Source organism: Xyrauchen texanus, chromosome 9, assembly GCF_025860055.1.
Source record: "Xyrauchen texanus isolate HMW12.3.18 chromosome 9, RBS_HiC_50CHRs, whole genome shotgun sequence".
NCBI classification, from domain to species: Eukaryota; Metazoa; Chordata; class Actinopteri; order Cypriniformes; family Catostomidae; genus Xyrauchen; species Xyrauchen texanus.
Window position 1 is genome coordinate 28426660 of NC_068284.1, and position 17021 is coordinate 28443680.

The following is a 17021-nucleotide window of genomic DNA, read 5'->3' on the forward strand; positions in this document are numbered from 1 at the left end:
TGTATCTTAAAGATTCCAAAATGCCCACAAATAAAAAGATTTCTCAATTCAATTAAACAGGAAAAAAACTAATTTGATTACTGTAAACATTCATGTATTATTAATCAAAAATGTTTTATAATTTGTATGTAAAATGATTGGAAAATAACACTTTTTTTAATACTTTACAGAACAACAACAAAAAGAGTGAAAGAAAAAAATTATAGGCAGTATAATGCCAAACCATTGGCTTAGATTATATTTGAGGTTGATCTATATGGTGAATCCATCAGCTGAAATTGCACGTCAATTGCACATATTAATTTAGTCTAAGACAAGTAAAAGCACCACCATGAAATACATGTTGGTAGATATGTGTTTGGACTTTGATCAACAATCTTAATTAATTGTCCTCATCTCTACCTGACGAACAAACCTCATTCCTTAAATATAATGACTTTAGCACTTGAAAAAACTGATGGTGTTTGTTTCCACTTCAAAACTAGAGGCAAATGAAGTGCAATATTTCAATTCAGAAGTTACTGTGCAGGACAAGTCATCTCATGAATTGATCAAAGGCCCAGAGTCTACATATGTGGCAAGAGTTTAAATTAACTATTGCCAAAAAAGAGATGTCACAAAATGTAATGTCAAGGCACTTCCCCACGTGAGGATCTTGTCTTTGAGCGACATGAAAGTCAGGCAGCAAAGTAATTCACAGAACTAAAAATACAGAAGAACTTGGCAGCTCCACTTCGCTAATTTACACAGTTTTACTTGACTTGGCTACTTTGGTGTCATCTACTTATGAGGGTCCTGTCAATAAAGCCTGTACTTTTCCATTCAGATCTATATATACTGTAGAAATGGGAGATGTTTAAATCGTAAATACATTTGATACTGTAGTAAAAATACTGCATGCTAAATCTGTTATATTCCTCTCAAAGTCATTAGAGGTAATTCGTGAAAATATTACTACCTCAACATACTGTACACAAAAGAGATTAGACTTTCTGTCTTTATATTATCTTTGGGATGAGGAATAGGCATGTCCAACCATCGCTTAGCTGCTCATTCTGTGTGCAGCATAGGAATAATTTAATGCTATGATACAGAATAATAATAATAATACAAAAACACTTATTGATGGAGGATATTTCTTTAAATTCTTAATATTTTCTTGTGGAATACAAAAGCAAGGGAAACTAATTTCACTATGCCTTTTGAGATACGTTATCTGATATTAAAAGCTGGTTTCATTTCCATTTTCATCCATTTAAATTTGGTGACAAAATCATCCATTGTGACATTACTTTTTTATGCATTTTGTCTTTAAGTTTTGTCCTTTGTTATTTTAATATTTTTCCCCTACTTCAGTCTCTGCCTTTAATACTGACGTCAAAGTGCAATGGCAGATAATTGTAATCTTTCCATTGGAGATGCCAAGTCATTATAACTGGGAGTATACTGAATAATAATACTGAATAATAATACTGTGTACCACAGAGGGTCCCCTGGGTACAACTGAATTCTTGCCTTGATTTGAGCTTTGATTCTCATATGCACTATTCAGAAATGGGCAATACTGGTTACCCATAATTCCCTTTTCTTTTAACATTGTAACACAAGAAAATGGTTGAAGAAATGTAATACAAATTCATAAATATATCACTGTATATACTGTATATAGCCCACAATTGGTATCACATCTTCATTCAAACATAAATAAAAAAACAAATTGTTAGAAACAATAAAAACTTCAACACAAATAAAATATATTATTTTCTTAAAAACCTCAAAATGCACTGATAATCCTTTGGAGCATCTTGCTATGCTGATCTGTAGCAGTACTTGTGTTGTGGAGCCCTCAGGAGATTTGAGACTTTTTTTTTTTAATCCAGTGACGTGGAGACCTGAGTGTTTTTTTGTCAGGTACAGATCCCTATAGCAGTAAAATCCCTGGGAGGACCTATTCTTAGGTCCTTTTAAACATACACAAGGAAAGGTAAAATAAAAGATAGGGAGGGGAAATTCAACCAGGATCACAAAGATCTAAGATTCCACCGACTGCTCGGAGACTGTCTTAAGCAGGGTTTTGTAGACCTGGGAGTTCATGAATCGTGGATATGAGTCTCTTTGCATTAGCGTGTATATCTGGAGCTGGGCGTCATCAAATGTGTGGGATGTTGGCTCTAGCATGTTCCTGTTTATAACCTCCCGAACTCTGGAGTCAAGGCTCACCTGAGAAAAGCACAAAAAAACTATATTTGGCATGCCACTTTTAAAATGAAAAGATACTTGAGGAACCTTTTGGGTTTTCTTAGATTTCACACTGGTCGAACCTTCTGGAGCAGGGGTTTTCAAACTGGAGTACGGGGACCCCCAGAAGGCCCCAAGGGGGTGCAAAAAGTAAAAAGGTTAACATTTGGCATTATTACTTTTTCAATATACTTTCTAATGATTGTACGAAAATTATGAGGTTAAAGGTATAGTTCACCAAAAATTTTAATTCTCTCATCAATTACTCTCATACCATCCCAATGTGCATGATTTTCTTTCTTCTGCAGAAAAAAAGCAAAGATTTTAGAAGAATATTTCAGCTCTGTAGGTCCATACAATTCAAGTGAATGGTTACCAGAATTTTGAAGCTCCAAAAATCACATAAATGCACTATAAAAGTAATCCATATGACTCCAGTGGTTTAATATATGTCTGAAACGATGCAATAACTTTGGGTAAGAAACAGAATTCTTTTTCAATCCTTTTTTTACTATAAATCTCCACTTTTACTTTAATATATAGTAAAAAATATTGATCTGTTTCTCACCCACACCTATCAAATCGCTTCTGAAGACATGGATTTAACCACTGGAGTCATACGGATTACTTTTATAGAGCCTTTATGTGATTTTTGGAGCTTCAAATGTCTGGTAACCATTCACTTGAATTGTATGGACCTATTCTTCTTGACACCATCACCTTTAACTTGCTCACTGAGTTTGTAAATAAATATTCTCTGTAAAGCTGCTTTGGAACAATATGCATTGTGTACTGCACCATGCAGATACATTTGAATTGAAAATGTTTCTCTTCAGGTTTATTTACCAAATATTATTATATTTTTATTGTGTAGTAAAAAGATACACTGTAAACTTAATAAAGAGTAACTTTTTTCAAGATAATATTTATTCATTTATTTTGTCTTCAGTGCAATAATGACAAACAACATGCAAACAATGTTGTCTTTATAATATTTCACTTACACTTTTTTCACACAGTATAAAGGTGACTTTATTCATTCAAATATGTAAATTAGCTGGGGGTCCCTCGCAAGGGGATCATCATATTTAGGGATCATTGGCATCTAAAATTTTGAAAACCCATGTTCTGGAGAAACTCTAGGGTACACGTTTAAGGGTGACTCAGGTATCCTAATTTGTACTAAAGGAACTACAATATGTGTTTTATGTGCCATAAGTGTATTTCCTTTATAATGGGGTTACTGAGAATGGGTTTAGAAACAGTTGACAGTCTTTTTAGTTCTTGCAGGATCTTATGGGTTCCATTAGGCTACTTCCACACAAACACATTTTGATTTTGCTACATTCATGCCTCTCATTCACATTGAAACATTCCTCCTCTGAAAATGGAGACTTAAAGTGCTGCATCATACAAAAAATGATGATGTGGAAATAGAAAACAACATTTTCAACCAAAAATCTTTGTGTGAATGTGGCCTCAGAGAACTCCCCTTTTTAAGAGGGTTCCTAGAGGTTCTCCAGGGTGCTGCCAGTGTGGCAATCTGAGGAACTTCAAGTGGAATCTCAAGTTTCTTTTCATTTTTACACTACGATTATAAAGGAAATATTTACTTTATTGCTCCCACTGACCTCTTTGGGAGAGAGAATAGAGATGTAGTCTTCATATATAACCCGCGCCTTCTCCTCAATGATGCTCTTATTGGTTTCCTTAGCAAATTCATCACAAGCCAACCAAAAGAGCATGTTTTCCTCACTGAACTCAGTGCGAAGAAACTGCCGGAAGGCACTTCTTCCAACAGGGCAGAGCATTAGCTTGTCGAAGGATTCCCCCCATGCACACACCTCATCCGCAGTGGGTTTTGGACTGTCAAGAATTACAAAGGTCTTGTTCAATTTACCCAACAAACACCACAGTGACACCTCTTATTACCAAATACTCACAAAGTAGGATAATTTCAGGAGTAACAGGAGATTGTTTGGCGCAAATATGCACCATGCAGAACTGCCCCTTGACAGTAAATATTTTCTAAAAATATACACATTCACATCACATGCAGGGTGGTCCTGGGCTCTGGAGCTTATCGTTTCGCTCATCTCATGCTCATCCATCTAATGGTTATATGCAAGTCTCTTGAAGAAAATGGCACTGTATTGTGTCCTGTGTGCATTGTTCTAAACATCATAAATTGTAAGATAAGATGAGAATGAAAGAAAGTTTCGAAGCTAGTTCTGAATGTTCTACACACCAAACAAAATCCAAGCCAATTTTGACTAAATGACAAAACATCTTGAGGAACAAGAACACTGATTTTTAGCCATTTAAGTTACTTACAATTAAGGGTTTGTTTTACAACACTTCACTTTCGGAGTATATTTTTGTGAACCAATAATTCTTATATGAAAGTCTTTTTGGTTTCACGTTTTAATATTTTATAGATAAACCCCCATTTAACAGCTGTGTAGCTGTTTTACTTTTTTATGAAGCTTTGTGGGCTTTTAAGTAGTTTTAGAACACCTCTTCCTATAAAAAGTTGGAACGACTGACCTCTCCTCAAAGTCTGCATTCCCCTCTGCTTTAAAATCATATGAGGCTCTTCGGTTCCTCTCATCTCTGTCTTCATTCCTAACAGTGAGACTGCAGGGTAGTAAACGCATCATGATTCCAAGACACCTAGAGTAACAGTAGGCATTAGGAAGCCTCTGAGTTCCTTCTCTCTTAGAGCTATTTAAAGAAATATTCTGGGTTCAATACAAGTTAAGCTCAATATATAGCATTAGTGGCATGATGTTTATTACCACAAAAAATAATTCTGACTTGCCCCTCCTTTTTTTTTTTTAAATAAAAAATAAAATCTGTGTTACAGTGAGGCACTTAAAATGGAAGTGAATGGGACAATCCATAAACATTAAAATACTCACTATTTCAAAAGTAAAGACACAAGACATAAACAATATATGTGTTAATATGACTTTAGTGTGATTAAATCTCTTACTACCCTTTTCGATTTTACAACTTCATTTCCATGATGATGCAATGTCAACAAAACCTAAAATTACTGTAAAAATTATGATTTAAACAACTTTACAGCTCAAATTATACACTAGTTTTAACAGAAGGATTAATGTAAGTGCTTTTGTAAAATTATAAGCTTCGCATTTCTGCCTTTAAACCCTCCAAAAATTGGCCCCATTCACTTCCATTGTAAGCACCTCACTGTAACTTTTTTACAGAAAAGGAGGGATGAGTCAAACTTATTTATTTTTGGCAATCAACATTATGCTATAATTTGAGCTGTTGATTGAGCTTAACTTATTGAACCCGTAATATTCCTTTAAGTCTTCCCAATGTTCAATTTAGCTCTGTAACAGGTGCTCATAATGAGCTCACAAACAGGAATCCGTGAGCTCAGGTGATCAGAGCACATTGTCCAATGTGCTTGACTACCTGATCTCAAGAGGAATTTTCAAAGATGTCTTGGGATCCCTGACACCTCAGTAAAAATTGCTTTTTTTTCTGCAAACACGGAAAATGAATTAAAAACAGTAGAGTGTACAATATTTCATAGAATTAAAGCATTTCTTGTCAATATTCCAGGCATATTTATCAAGCAATGATGCTTAAAGCTGAAGTGTGTATTTCCTGTTCCGCTAGTGCCACATAATGGAACTACAAAAATAAACATTGTTTTCAAACAGCCTTCCGAATACTCCCCTTTTCTTATAACAAACAAACTGATAGTCCCGCCCCCAAATCACATCATTGGTTGAGTCAGTGTTGTTGTGTCGGGCTGGACGGGTCACTCAAAACAAGCAGAGGAATATTTATAGCCCACAAAGACAGTGTTCCTATTTTTCGAGAAAATTAACCAACAAATGGCATACTTACAGTTGTCTTTGCATTTCAGGCTGGGACAGGAGAAAATATGTTAACACCGAAAAAGTTACACACTTCAGCTTTAATGGGATGACTCACCCAAAAAATTTAATTATGTCATTTGCTCACTCTCACATTGCTCCAAACCAATTTGACTTTACTCTCTTCCGTAGAACGCAAAAGGAGAAGACTGTTTGGCAAACAGGTGCAATCATTGTGAATCGTGACTGAAGGTAACATTCTGCCTAACATCTCATTTTGTGCTCCATAGATGATAGAAACTAATATGGATTTGGAACAACATGATGACAATATTTTCATTTTCAAACCACAAAGTAATATTTACGTCTTGTCCCATGCAATAATTTCCTTAAAATATGGTGGTTTCTTGGTCATCAATTGGGCCTAAAGCTAAACATGTTAGATAATATCCCACATTACCAGTGTAGCAAATGAAAATACTCCTACCAAGAGCAGCTACAGCAACAGCACCAACAGAAGCAGCAGGCATTGGAGCCACGGTTCCCCTGGCTGGGTTGCTCGTTCTGTGTCGGTGCTGTAGTCCCCGCCACCAACTCCTGCTGCACCGACATCTGTCTCTTTCGCATCTCCATCCGCTCTGATCCCATGGGCTGCAGAAAACAGGATGCAACTGAGTCTGAGCCAATACAAATGCAGCCACAGAGATCAACGGCTAATATCAATGGCTCAATAAGAAATTGTGAGGGTGAACATATCGGAGGAAATAATTTTTCTCAAATCTGCTTAAACATTTTGTGGTTTACAATGGAGAAAAGAATGCTAAAAAGAAACATCAAGCACAGAAGTAAAATGGAGGCTGGTCAAACCAATATGATTGGAAGTGGTTTCCATTATCTGATCATGCTGGAAAATGAAAGGATAAAACCCCAATCCCAAAGTGATGGTAAATGTGCATATAGATTGACTGAATGTGGGCATGTTTTAACTTGACCAAATAAACCAACATGGCACAAAGACTAACATGACCTAACATGTTAGCACATACTTGAGCAATTACCTCTCTTCCGGTGATTTTGAAAACATGCATACTACCAAAAGGAATATTCTGGGTTTAATACAAGTTAATCAACAGCATTTGTGACATAATGTTGATAACCACAGAATGTATTTAGACTTTCCCCTCTTTTTCTTAAAAAAAACAAAAAACTCTGGGTTACAGTGAGGCACTTACAATGGATGTGAATGGGAGCCAAACCATAAACATTAAAATGCTCACTGTTTCAAAAGTATAGACACATGACATAAACAATATGTGTTAACATGATTTTAGTGTGATAAACTTGTTTACTCACCTTTTCTGTGTAAAGTTATAGCCAATTTTACAACTTTGTTGCCATGAAGACGTAACGCTGTAAACCCTAAAACGACCATAAAAATGACAATTTAAACAACTTTACAGTTTAAATAATTTTAAGTTTTAACAGTAGAGTTAATGTTAAAGTTTTTTAAAGAAATTATAGGCATCACATTATTGCCTTTAAATCCTCCAACAATTTGAGGAAAAGTGCCTCAATGTTACCTACATTTTTACTGTTTTTTAAGAAAAGGAGGGATGAGTCAAATAATGTTTTTGTGGTAATCAACATTATGACACAAATGCTGTCCTTTAAATATTCAATCTAATTGCCATAAGTTAGACTTCAGTCCCACTAGATTTCTGGATTTTTTTGTAAAAAAGTAGTTAGAATTCTTAAAATTCAACGTATTTATCAAGTTCCTAAACAATAAATAATAACTGATAGATTCAAACTGAATTCATAATTACAACTTCTTCAATATCTGTTGATGAAATAAATTATTTTCATAACATAATTATCACAATAGGCCTCCAGCACAATGCATTTAGACTTGTTGCCATGTGGGTTGGCTTTCTATACAGTATTTCCACAAACTTTTGGTGTGTGTACTGATTCAACCAACATGGCTTTGGAGCTCAAACAAACCATGACATGGATATACAATTGAAGGCTATATGAAGCAAATCAAACTGAAATTTTCTTCTTGTAAATTAATACATATGAGAATTTTGAATTCAAAGAGAGATACTGTATAATAATTAAGTGACTTAGGATCAATGGGTCTGATCATACTAAATTTTGCTGTGTAAAAAGGAATCATGGCAAATTCCTCGCTTGAGGGACGATGCTTGGCAAAGCTGTTTGAATATTTGGTGAAGGTAGGAGGAGGCGCAGCACGCGTCTAGCTGCAGTAGGATCCCTTCATTAGTGACCATAAGCCACGGTGCATAAGAAATACTCAATCCGCGATTGATCATAATAATAATCACTATATAGAAAACAATATTCGGCAATTTACGACTGAAAATTTAGTGCCCTTGATTTCACGCGCCATAAGGCTGGCATACGTTGGTAGCTACGGACAGAAAAAGACCGATACAGTCTGCTTGATTTTAAACGAAGCATATCATACGAAAAATGAATGTTATAGCTTTTATTGTCGATCACATTCGTAACGAAAATAAAGACACAATCTTTCAATTCAGAGCCTATTCTTTTTTAAATAAAAACGTAATGGACGAATCGTATTTCCATCGCGTATTCTCTCATTTCAAAGTGCCACCATGAAGCACAGCTACAATATCTCTTTATCGCCAAGGACAACCATCGAAAAGATATTTCTGTCAAACATGACATGCCACCTTCAACAATCAAACTCAACGGTCGTTTTCTCCACTGATAACTCGTTTATTTAAAATAAGCTTAAGATCCCCATACTTACAATTTCACCATGTATGCCCAGAGATAAGAGATATTCTTTGCCTTGATTACATCCGTTGGCATAAGAATTTTTTAAGGACCGGCTATTTTTTGTCAATGCGCATGCGTCTCGCTCAAGAGCTGTAGTGGTGGTGGTGGTGGAAGCGTAAATCCTGGATGTCACTGGTAAGCACTTAAATCAATGGCCGCAACATTAACAGTAAAACAGGAACACTAAACGTGATTCTAAATTTTACCCACACAACGTGACGCATTCAAATGCGTTTTATCACGAAAAGGGACAACGAGATGCCATGTCGTACAGTATGTAAGCGGAACAATAAATGCATAGACTCAGAGAATGTTTAATAACATTCTAAAGTTGACAATTGGATTTACAATGGTGAGAAGCAACGCACATTATTAAACCAGCCTAACAAATGCCAAAAGTGTGAACTGGCCTTAACGTGGGAGGATGGGTAGGTTTAACGTATCTGTACGCCTCAAATGAGGTGGCAGTAAAGTGTCATGGAATGTGACAGTGCAGGAGCTCCGCGTTCTAAGGACTTTCAAAAACGCGTCCGGAGACACCTGCGCTCAGCTGTATCGTTTGGCTGCAGGTACGGGTTCAGAACGGCCCTTTATAGTAGACCATGGGGTTGAAAATGTGAGGAAGACCCCCTATCTGTCCCTTAGAGACATACAGAACACAAACATTTTTCAATGGTGTGGTTACAAGATCTCAACCAAGTTTTTCGACAAGTAATTATATAAATTCGAACCGTGTTTTAGCGCAAATGCAGTCATTTTTCAGTTCAGTGCACAAATTGTGACGCTAGCCAAATCTCATAAAGAACGTTCACAGCACAACTGACTCTGTCCATGGTCCTGAATTTGCCATCAAATTGGATAGTGCGTCAGTGAGTATACTCGGAATTCGAAACCTAAAGGGTTCAAATACCACTAGTTTACTCATTGTGCAATATTATAGGACGTGTGATGGCAGTTAATTAGTTGGTGCGTATGTGGACCGTTCACGGTCGATATTGTGGATGTGAATACGTTAGGCTTATTGTTTGTTTTGTTGTGACATATTGCATGTTCACAAAAGTTCAGAAACAAATCAGTATAGAAATTACAAAATTACAATCTTCTTCAAGTTCAACAGAGCGCAAAAAAGGATATAAATAAAAGAATACTAAACATATAAGTAATATATATATATATATATATATATATATATATATATATATATATATATATATATATATATATATATATACTCTAGTCTACAAAATTACAATCTTCAAATTAAACAAAGGATAAAAAAGGATACAAATAAAATAATAATAATTATAAATATAAAAATAACTAATATATATAAATATAAGATGCAGTAAGGTAAAAGGTGAGGGGCTTTACAGTGCAAAGAAGTTCTCAGTAAAATTTAGTAGTGTCATTCTTCTTATTGACAATACATTTTAAAGATTTATTTTTCAAAAGCTCAATTTCTAACAAATATAAATGAAAATTTGGTTGGCAATTTGCTCATTTTTGTTTAAGGATGTAATATTTTCAATGCAGAATGTAAAAGTTCACCTACTCCACAATCGTGTTCTTGTTTGTATAAGTAGGCCTACATATGACATCTTTCAGTGATAAACTGTAGACAATTTTTCGTTGGTCAAATATCAAATCAAAAGTTTGCGGATACATCACAGTTATAAAATAAATGGACTAAGACGTCCTCATTATGTGAAGACGTTAATAACTTGAACCCAACCAACCACATGACGTTTTCCATTGCTGACAGTCTATGCTACTCTAGTCTACTACGGCATTTCGCATGGTTTTCAAAAGGCATTACTGACATCTGCTGGAGATGTACGTGACAATCCAAATTTGAGTGAAACATCAAAGACAGGCCTGGTATGCATATTGGAAATGTGGAATATAAAGCAGATAAAGCGTTATTATTATAATTATTAAAACCATATAATTGTATAATTGTGAAACCATAGATCTAGAAACAGTGGTATAAATAGATATAGTGTCTTGACATTCGGTCATGTGGAAAAGAGAGTGAGAGAGACCCAGCTCACTGTAAACGCTAGGTGGTACTGTTTGCCAGCTTGTATAAATCTATACCTTTACCAATTCTATTGATGTGAAAAGATTTCAAATAATATTTAAAGAGTATTGCATTAGCTATGTCTGAATATGTTAACATCAGAGATGTTTCTAGTGTAAACCATTAAAACATTTTAAGTTAGTCTTTACCTAATTTTTGTTGTTGTTTTTGTTTTTGTTTAATTGGAGAACATTCAATGGTATCCCAAGGCAAATTGTACTGTACAAGGCAGCAGTTTTGGATTAAATGAAAACACTAACTGTCTAACCTTCTAGATACATGAGAATGGCAGCCTCAATAGGCATCAAGAACATAACTGTGTATCCCAGCACCACAAAAATGCAAACGCTGTGCATTGGGTCAGGGTGCTGTATCAATGATTGTTAAATTTACTTTAACAAACATTAGATAATCTGCATTAAATTGGAGATTAAACAGTGAGTTAATTTGTTTTTCTTTAAACACAAACAATAGCATGATAAAACATCACAGATATTAGCAAAAGCTTTGTAATCCTTATCCAAATGAAAATCAAAATATATAAATCAAAAGAAATATAGTCTATAATATCTCAATTTGACCACTGGTTTTCTGGATATGTATTTTTTTCCAGAGAGTCCATATCTATGTTCCATCTTTCATTCCACATTAGTTGGGCTATTCTTGATTGACAAAGGGAGGGACTTATTAAACTCCAAGTAGGATTGTCTTGGAATAAAGGTCTGTTCTGAAATAATTGATCATAAAAAACAATACCTTAATGTCAATAATGTTGTAGAACTGTTCTTCCTAACCTTTGAAGTAGAAAGGTCAGGAAAAACAGAAACAGAGAACTCTCTAGGAGAACAAAGGTTGGTTTCAAGGGTCATGCCATTTTCAAATTGATCTCCATGAAGGTCATTAAATTAACTCATATGTGAATTTAAGAGTTTAATAAAAAAAATAAACCAGATGTCCTTCCCTTTAAGCTTCATGCCCAGTCAGGTCTGTTACATCTAACTGTCTCTTATATCGTCAAACAAAAAGCTTTTTTAAATTTGACCCCTGTAAGCTCTGAAGGTGTTTTAAAGGCTTATAACTCTATAAAAACAAAAACATTGAGGGTCAGTTGTTTGGTATAATTTGAAAGAAAACTTAAAAAAATATATATGATATATATTATGATAATTTATTAGACTCTCAGCCTAAGAAACTGCTGAAAATTAATTTTAGTTTTTTTTTTTTTTTTTCTTATTTTTCTGATTTGACATTATATATCTCAGGGTGTAAATAAGGTAGCTCAGAAAAACTGTTTTTTTTTTTTGTTTTGTTTTTTTTTTTTGTTTCCTACTCCAAGTAATGGTATGCAATATTTTATGTTCTTTTTATTTTTTTGTGAAACAAAAATGCAGCTTATTAGCAAATTGAAATATACTATGAGTGAAATTTGCCTATGAGTAAAACAAATAGGATGGTTGTATTCTACTCTTTGAGAGCTTTCCAATGACATATGACACATGGCTATTTGATCAGTCTGATGTTTTTAATGATTACAATAAAATGTGCAGTGCAAAATTATTAATATTAATATAATACATTTAATACATAATATTAAAATTATTAATGAACAGAACACTTCTGATTTGTCTGCCAATTTCAAAGCACTTGTTCAGTTTTGGTCATAATGCCTACATCATCATTGTTAAAGAGCTTCTAAGCTTTAAAACGATACCTATTTTGTGTTGGTCAAGACTGTAGTTATTCATATTTTGATTATTATTTTTGTCTTGGTGGACCTGGGCCAATCCGAGCTGAAAGGATTAAAGGTGTTCCATTCAATGAATGTGCTAATACTGTCCAAAAATTGAGGCAAGAACAAGACAGCAAATCTAAATAATTTCAAGACATTTTTCTCGGAATTCATTAAATAACTAAAAGACACTCTCCAATTTCCATCTAACATGCTGAGGACGTCAGAGGCCAACTATGCAGGTCTCATTGCAGAAAATCCTGTCACGTTTACTCCGATATTTCAAAATGATGAGTGCAATAGGTGATGACATCAGATCAGCCGATTCAGAAAAAAAGCATTTTCTGATCTTTCTTTTTATTAGATATTCTGTCGTCTACCACCAAAATCTTAAATACAATAGGCTACATATTTTTATAAAACAAATAGATTTGAACATATCTGTGGTTCACCTGTTTATTGTGGCTGAATGTATTTAAAAAAAAGACATGCATGATGTAAATAATAGATGCAGTTAGATTGCAGACCCAAGGGCCGGATTCACAAAAATGGTCTAAAGAAAAAAATTAAGAAATTTCTTAGGATAAATTATAAGAATTTCTTAAGAATGTTCCCAGGAGCGGATCTAGAAAAGTATATACCATTATATGGGACATTCGGTTAGAGTTGAGACAATCAGGTTCCATTCGTAAACATTAATTAGTGCATTAGGTATCATGAACAAACAATGAACAATATATTTTTCAGCCTTTATTAATCTTTGTAAATGATAGTTAATGAAAATACAATTGTTTATGGTTAGTTCATGCTAGTTCATAGTGCATTAACTAATGTTACAACTTTTGATTTTAAAAATGTATTACTATATTGTAAATTTAACATTAACTAAGATTGTTAAATGCTGTAAAAGTATTGTTCATTTTTAGTTCATGTTAACAAATGCTGTTAACTGATGTTAACAAATGGAACTTTGTTGTAAAGTGTTACTGAATTTTCTTCTATCATTTTGTGAATCCAGCCCCGGTTCCTATGTATACAAACAAGTTACGGATACAAGCAAGTTCTCAGAAGTCTCAGGTTTTTTCCAAGTAACATGGATAATTACTCCTTTAATTCTGAAGTTACAACTAACAAAAGTCTGATGTTTTCCATAAAGTTTTAACATCAATGGCCAAATTTGTTCCAGATTCTATACACCTGTCAACATATATGATATGATCATGTAAGTTTGAGACTATTCTTGTCAAACATATATCATACATTATGCAACCATTTCCTCAAGTACTCTTAATCCCTATTCAGACAGGAAGATGTCCAGAAATAACCTGATCACATCAAAGAGAGCTGCCTCCATGGACAATAGATAGCATCCAGGAACCGTTTTGGAAGTGTGTATAGAGGAAGCCTTTGTTTCTGTCAAAATCTATAATATCTCATATTGTCAACATAGTTGTCAGGAAAAACAAAAAGCTCTTTTGAAATGTTAATATGGCTCTCATGGTTAACTTTAAATAATCAAGCACCTCTCTAGTTTTGGCATCAGAAAGATTGGTCCATACCCTGACTTACCTGAAAGGAAATGGGATCCTTTGATCTGTCCTCTGTATTGTCATTCTCATCCTCATTTTCATAACCTCCTGTTGCGAAGTAACCCTCTTCGTGCCGACAGGCCAAGAGAAGATGCCGTAGCTGCCTCCACATCAAGTAGGGAGAAAGCCGAAAACTCTGTACCACAGAAGAGGGCCAGACCTCCCAATTTAAAACAGTCCTGTTACATGACATTCCTCATCTGAAGTCTTTCCATGCTTTCAAAGAGCAAACACATTCACAAAGATTCAAAGTCATTGCGTTTCTCATGATACAAGGCAGTTTCACATCACTGACCAGCAGGTACTTCAACAGAAGACAACAAATAAGAGCAGCACTTGGTTTAGAGGGCAGCGAAGGGATTACACATGTGCATGTCCCATCGAGTCTGATCCCCCAATGCTTTAGGGCTCTTCAAAGGCTTAGGGCAGATTAAACTCAGGATGTGTGCGCTCCTGTCTTTGTGCACAGCCATAAGTGTGCAATATTTTGTTAAAATACATGCACTAAGTTTAGATAGTCCTTGGATGTAAATGTAAGCATATGGTCAATAAGGGTTTTCTTGGCCCTGAACTTTTAAATGTGGTTGACTATATTTTAATATAGGCCTGTAAATAACTATAAATAGGTGCCCCTGCAATCAGTTTGCACTATCGAAGAAAATAGATTCATGAGCAACACTGCCCATAAGTGGATGAATCGCCTTAAATACATTTAACTATAACTATTTAACAACATCTGAAAAAGATTGCTCTTTAAAGGGTTAACTTCAACCCACGCTCACATGACAGCATCACGTGATATTGACCCCGTGACGTTTTGTTGCGATTTGCCTGCTCAGTGGCATCAGGTAAGCAAAGTCAAATGTATTTCTAATATTTCTTGTAGAAATATAGCTTATTGGCTCACAGAAAATTGTCAGATAACGGCGCTAGAATGTCTGAACTTCATATTTAACATTGACACTCGCGCTAGCTTTCTAAATAGCCATTTGCTTACATTAGCAGATGTCCAAGGGCTCTTTCCATTCAACAGTTTTGTTTGAACGATATAGTATGGACGAATGTTGTCATGTTATGTTGAAATTTCGTCTTCAGTGCACCACTAAAGTCATGAAGTTGTAGGCTAATTCGTTGTTATTTGTTACCCCTTCACTGTTATCAAGATAGTGTAGTCACTGCGATGCTAAAATAACTTGACAATAACTTGATGCTATTTTAAGTTTTTAAGGTCCTGATATAGAATAACAAAGAGGTCAAGATGGATATCCGAGGGGCCGTGGATGCTGCCGTCCCGACCAACATCATCGCAGCCAAGGCCGCAGAGGTTCGAGCAAACAAGGTCAACTGGCAGTCCTATCTCCAGTGAGTACTTCTGCTTAAACTCTTCTAGATCACAAGGAACAATCTAAATACTGATTTTTAATTCTGTTTGTTTGAGAACATAATGGTTGTCTCAAAAAACCTATTTGCATCATAGAATACTGTAACAGGATACTGACCGTTTAGAGACTTTATGATGCCCAAAAATGCTGACTATTTATGCAGCACACTAGGTTTTGAGACACTGCCAATTAAATAAGAATGAAGCAAGTTATGCATGTATGTTCAGAATTGGTGTCTCATCGCATTTTAAAACGTAAAATATGATTTGCATATTTATTTGAGTAATTCCTCTCTCAGGGTTCGTATGGGTGCTGGAAATCCTTGAAAATGCTATTTAATAAATTTTAATGTAGTGTTTTCAAGGTTTGAAAAGTGCTTGGATTTTGGATAAAGTGCTTGAAACTGCTGGAAATTGTAATTGCATTGCTTTCATAATAGTTTGCTATCTTACAGAATAATTCACTTTTTCTAAAATAAGCCTAATTGCTTTTGACCTTTGCATTAAACGAAAACAACTCCACACAAGTCTGCGCATGTGGCTGTAGTGTGATCTGCCAGTCTTTTTTGATGTGCGCCCTCTGATGGAACAGGCTTCCACCACGCTGCTTGAGCCAGAGCTAGTTACTGGAGAAATTGAACATCGATCTCAACACACTGATGATCAAACCGACAACATAAACGCACAAGCATATCTTTGCTTTTGACGAGGCTGTAGCCATTGAGAAACGAGCGAGTAAAATATCACAATATTCCAATGTTTTGAATCGCAATACACTAAATATGAAGGGATAAAAACAATTACTCATGCTGTACATCCCAGTATATCTGCATTTAAAAATATGAATAAACTCCAGAGTCATTCGAGTTGCATTTTATTCAGTTGTGATCATCTCAGCTATTCATGTGTGACATTTTTTTAACCACTCCACAGATTTAATGTTAGCAAACTATAGTTTTGGCAAGTCGTTTAGGACATCTACGTTGTGCATGACACAAGTTATTTTTCCAACAATCGTTTTCAGACAGATTGTTTCACTTTTAATTGATTATATCTATTGTTCTAGTGGGTCAGAAGTTTACATAGACTAAGTTAATTGTGCCTTTAATAAGCCTGGAAAGTTCCAGAAAATTATGCCAATCCTTTAGACAATTAGCCAGTTGGCTTCTGATACCTGTACCTGTGGATGTGTTTTAAGGCCTACCTTCAAACTCAGTGCCTCTTTGCTTGACATCGTGGGGAAATCAAAAGAAATCAGCTAAGACCTCAGAAAAAAAATTTTGGACCTTGGGAGTAATTTCGAAATTCCTGAAGGTAC

The 17021-nt window shown here is 35.0% G+C and overlaps 2 protein-coding genes across 6 annotated transcripts in view; one reads left to right on the top strand and one right to left on the bottom strand.

Annotated features, from left to right (window-relative positions):
* LOC127648757 (regulator of G-protein signaling 20-like) lies at window positions 1-14609 on the bottom strand. 4 transcript variants are annotated; one of them, XM_052133509.1, is made up of 6 exons: window positions 14303-14430; window positions 7449-7514; window positions 6583-6746; window positions 4786-4911; window positions 3870-4104; window positions 1-2220 (listed from the first exon to the last, which is right to left on the bottom strand). In XM_052133509.1, the coding sequence occupies exons 3-6, from the start codon at window positions 6741-6743 to the stop codon at window positions 2032-2034; spliced, it is 711 nt and encodes a 236-aa protein (XP_051989469.1). In that variant the 5' UTR covers window positions 6744-6746; window positions 7449-7514; window positions 14303-14430; the 3' UTR covers window positions 1-2031. The 4 variants fall into 4 exon arrangements, with proteins under 4 accessions (XP_051989469.1, XP_051989468.1, XP_051989467.1 ...); XM_052133508.1 differs by lacking the exon at window positions 14303-14430 and adding an exon at window positions 8896-8982; XM_052133507.1 differs by lacking the exon at window positions 7449-7514 and having other exon boundaries at window positions 14303-14609.
* Window positions 14610-15116: 507 nt separating this feature from the next.
* The window catches only part of LOC127648755 (V-type proton ATPase subunit H), a 75599-nt gene continuing 73694 nt past the window's right edge, over window positions 15117-17021 (top strand). For both annotated transcript variants that reach the window (XM_052133503.1, XM_052133504.1), the window contains exons 1-2: window positions 15117-15170; window positions 15543-15684. In XM_052133503.1, coding sequence (XP_051989463.1) covers window positions 15581-15684 — 104 coding nt within the window. In that variant the 5' untranslated portion in view covers window positions 15117-15170; window positions 15543-15580. The remainder of the gene's footprint in view (window positions 15171-15542; window positions 15685-17021) is intronic.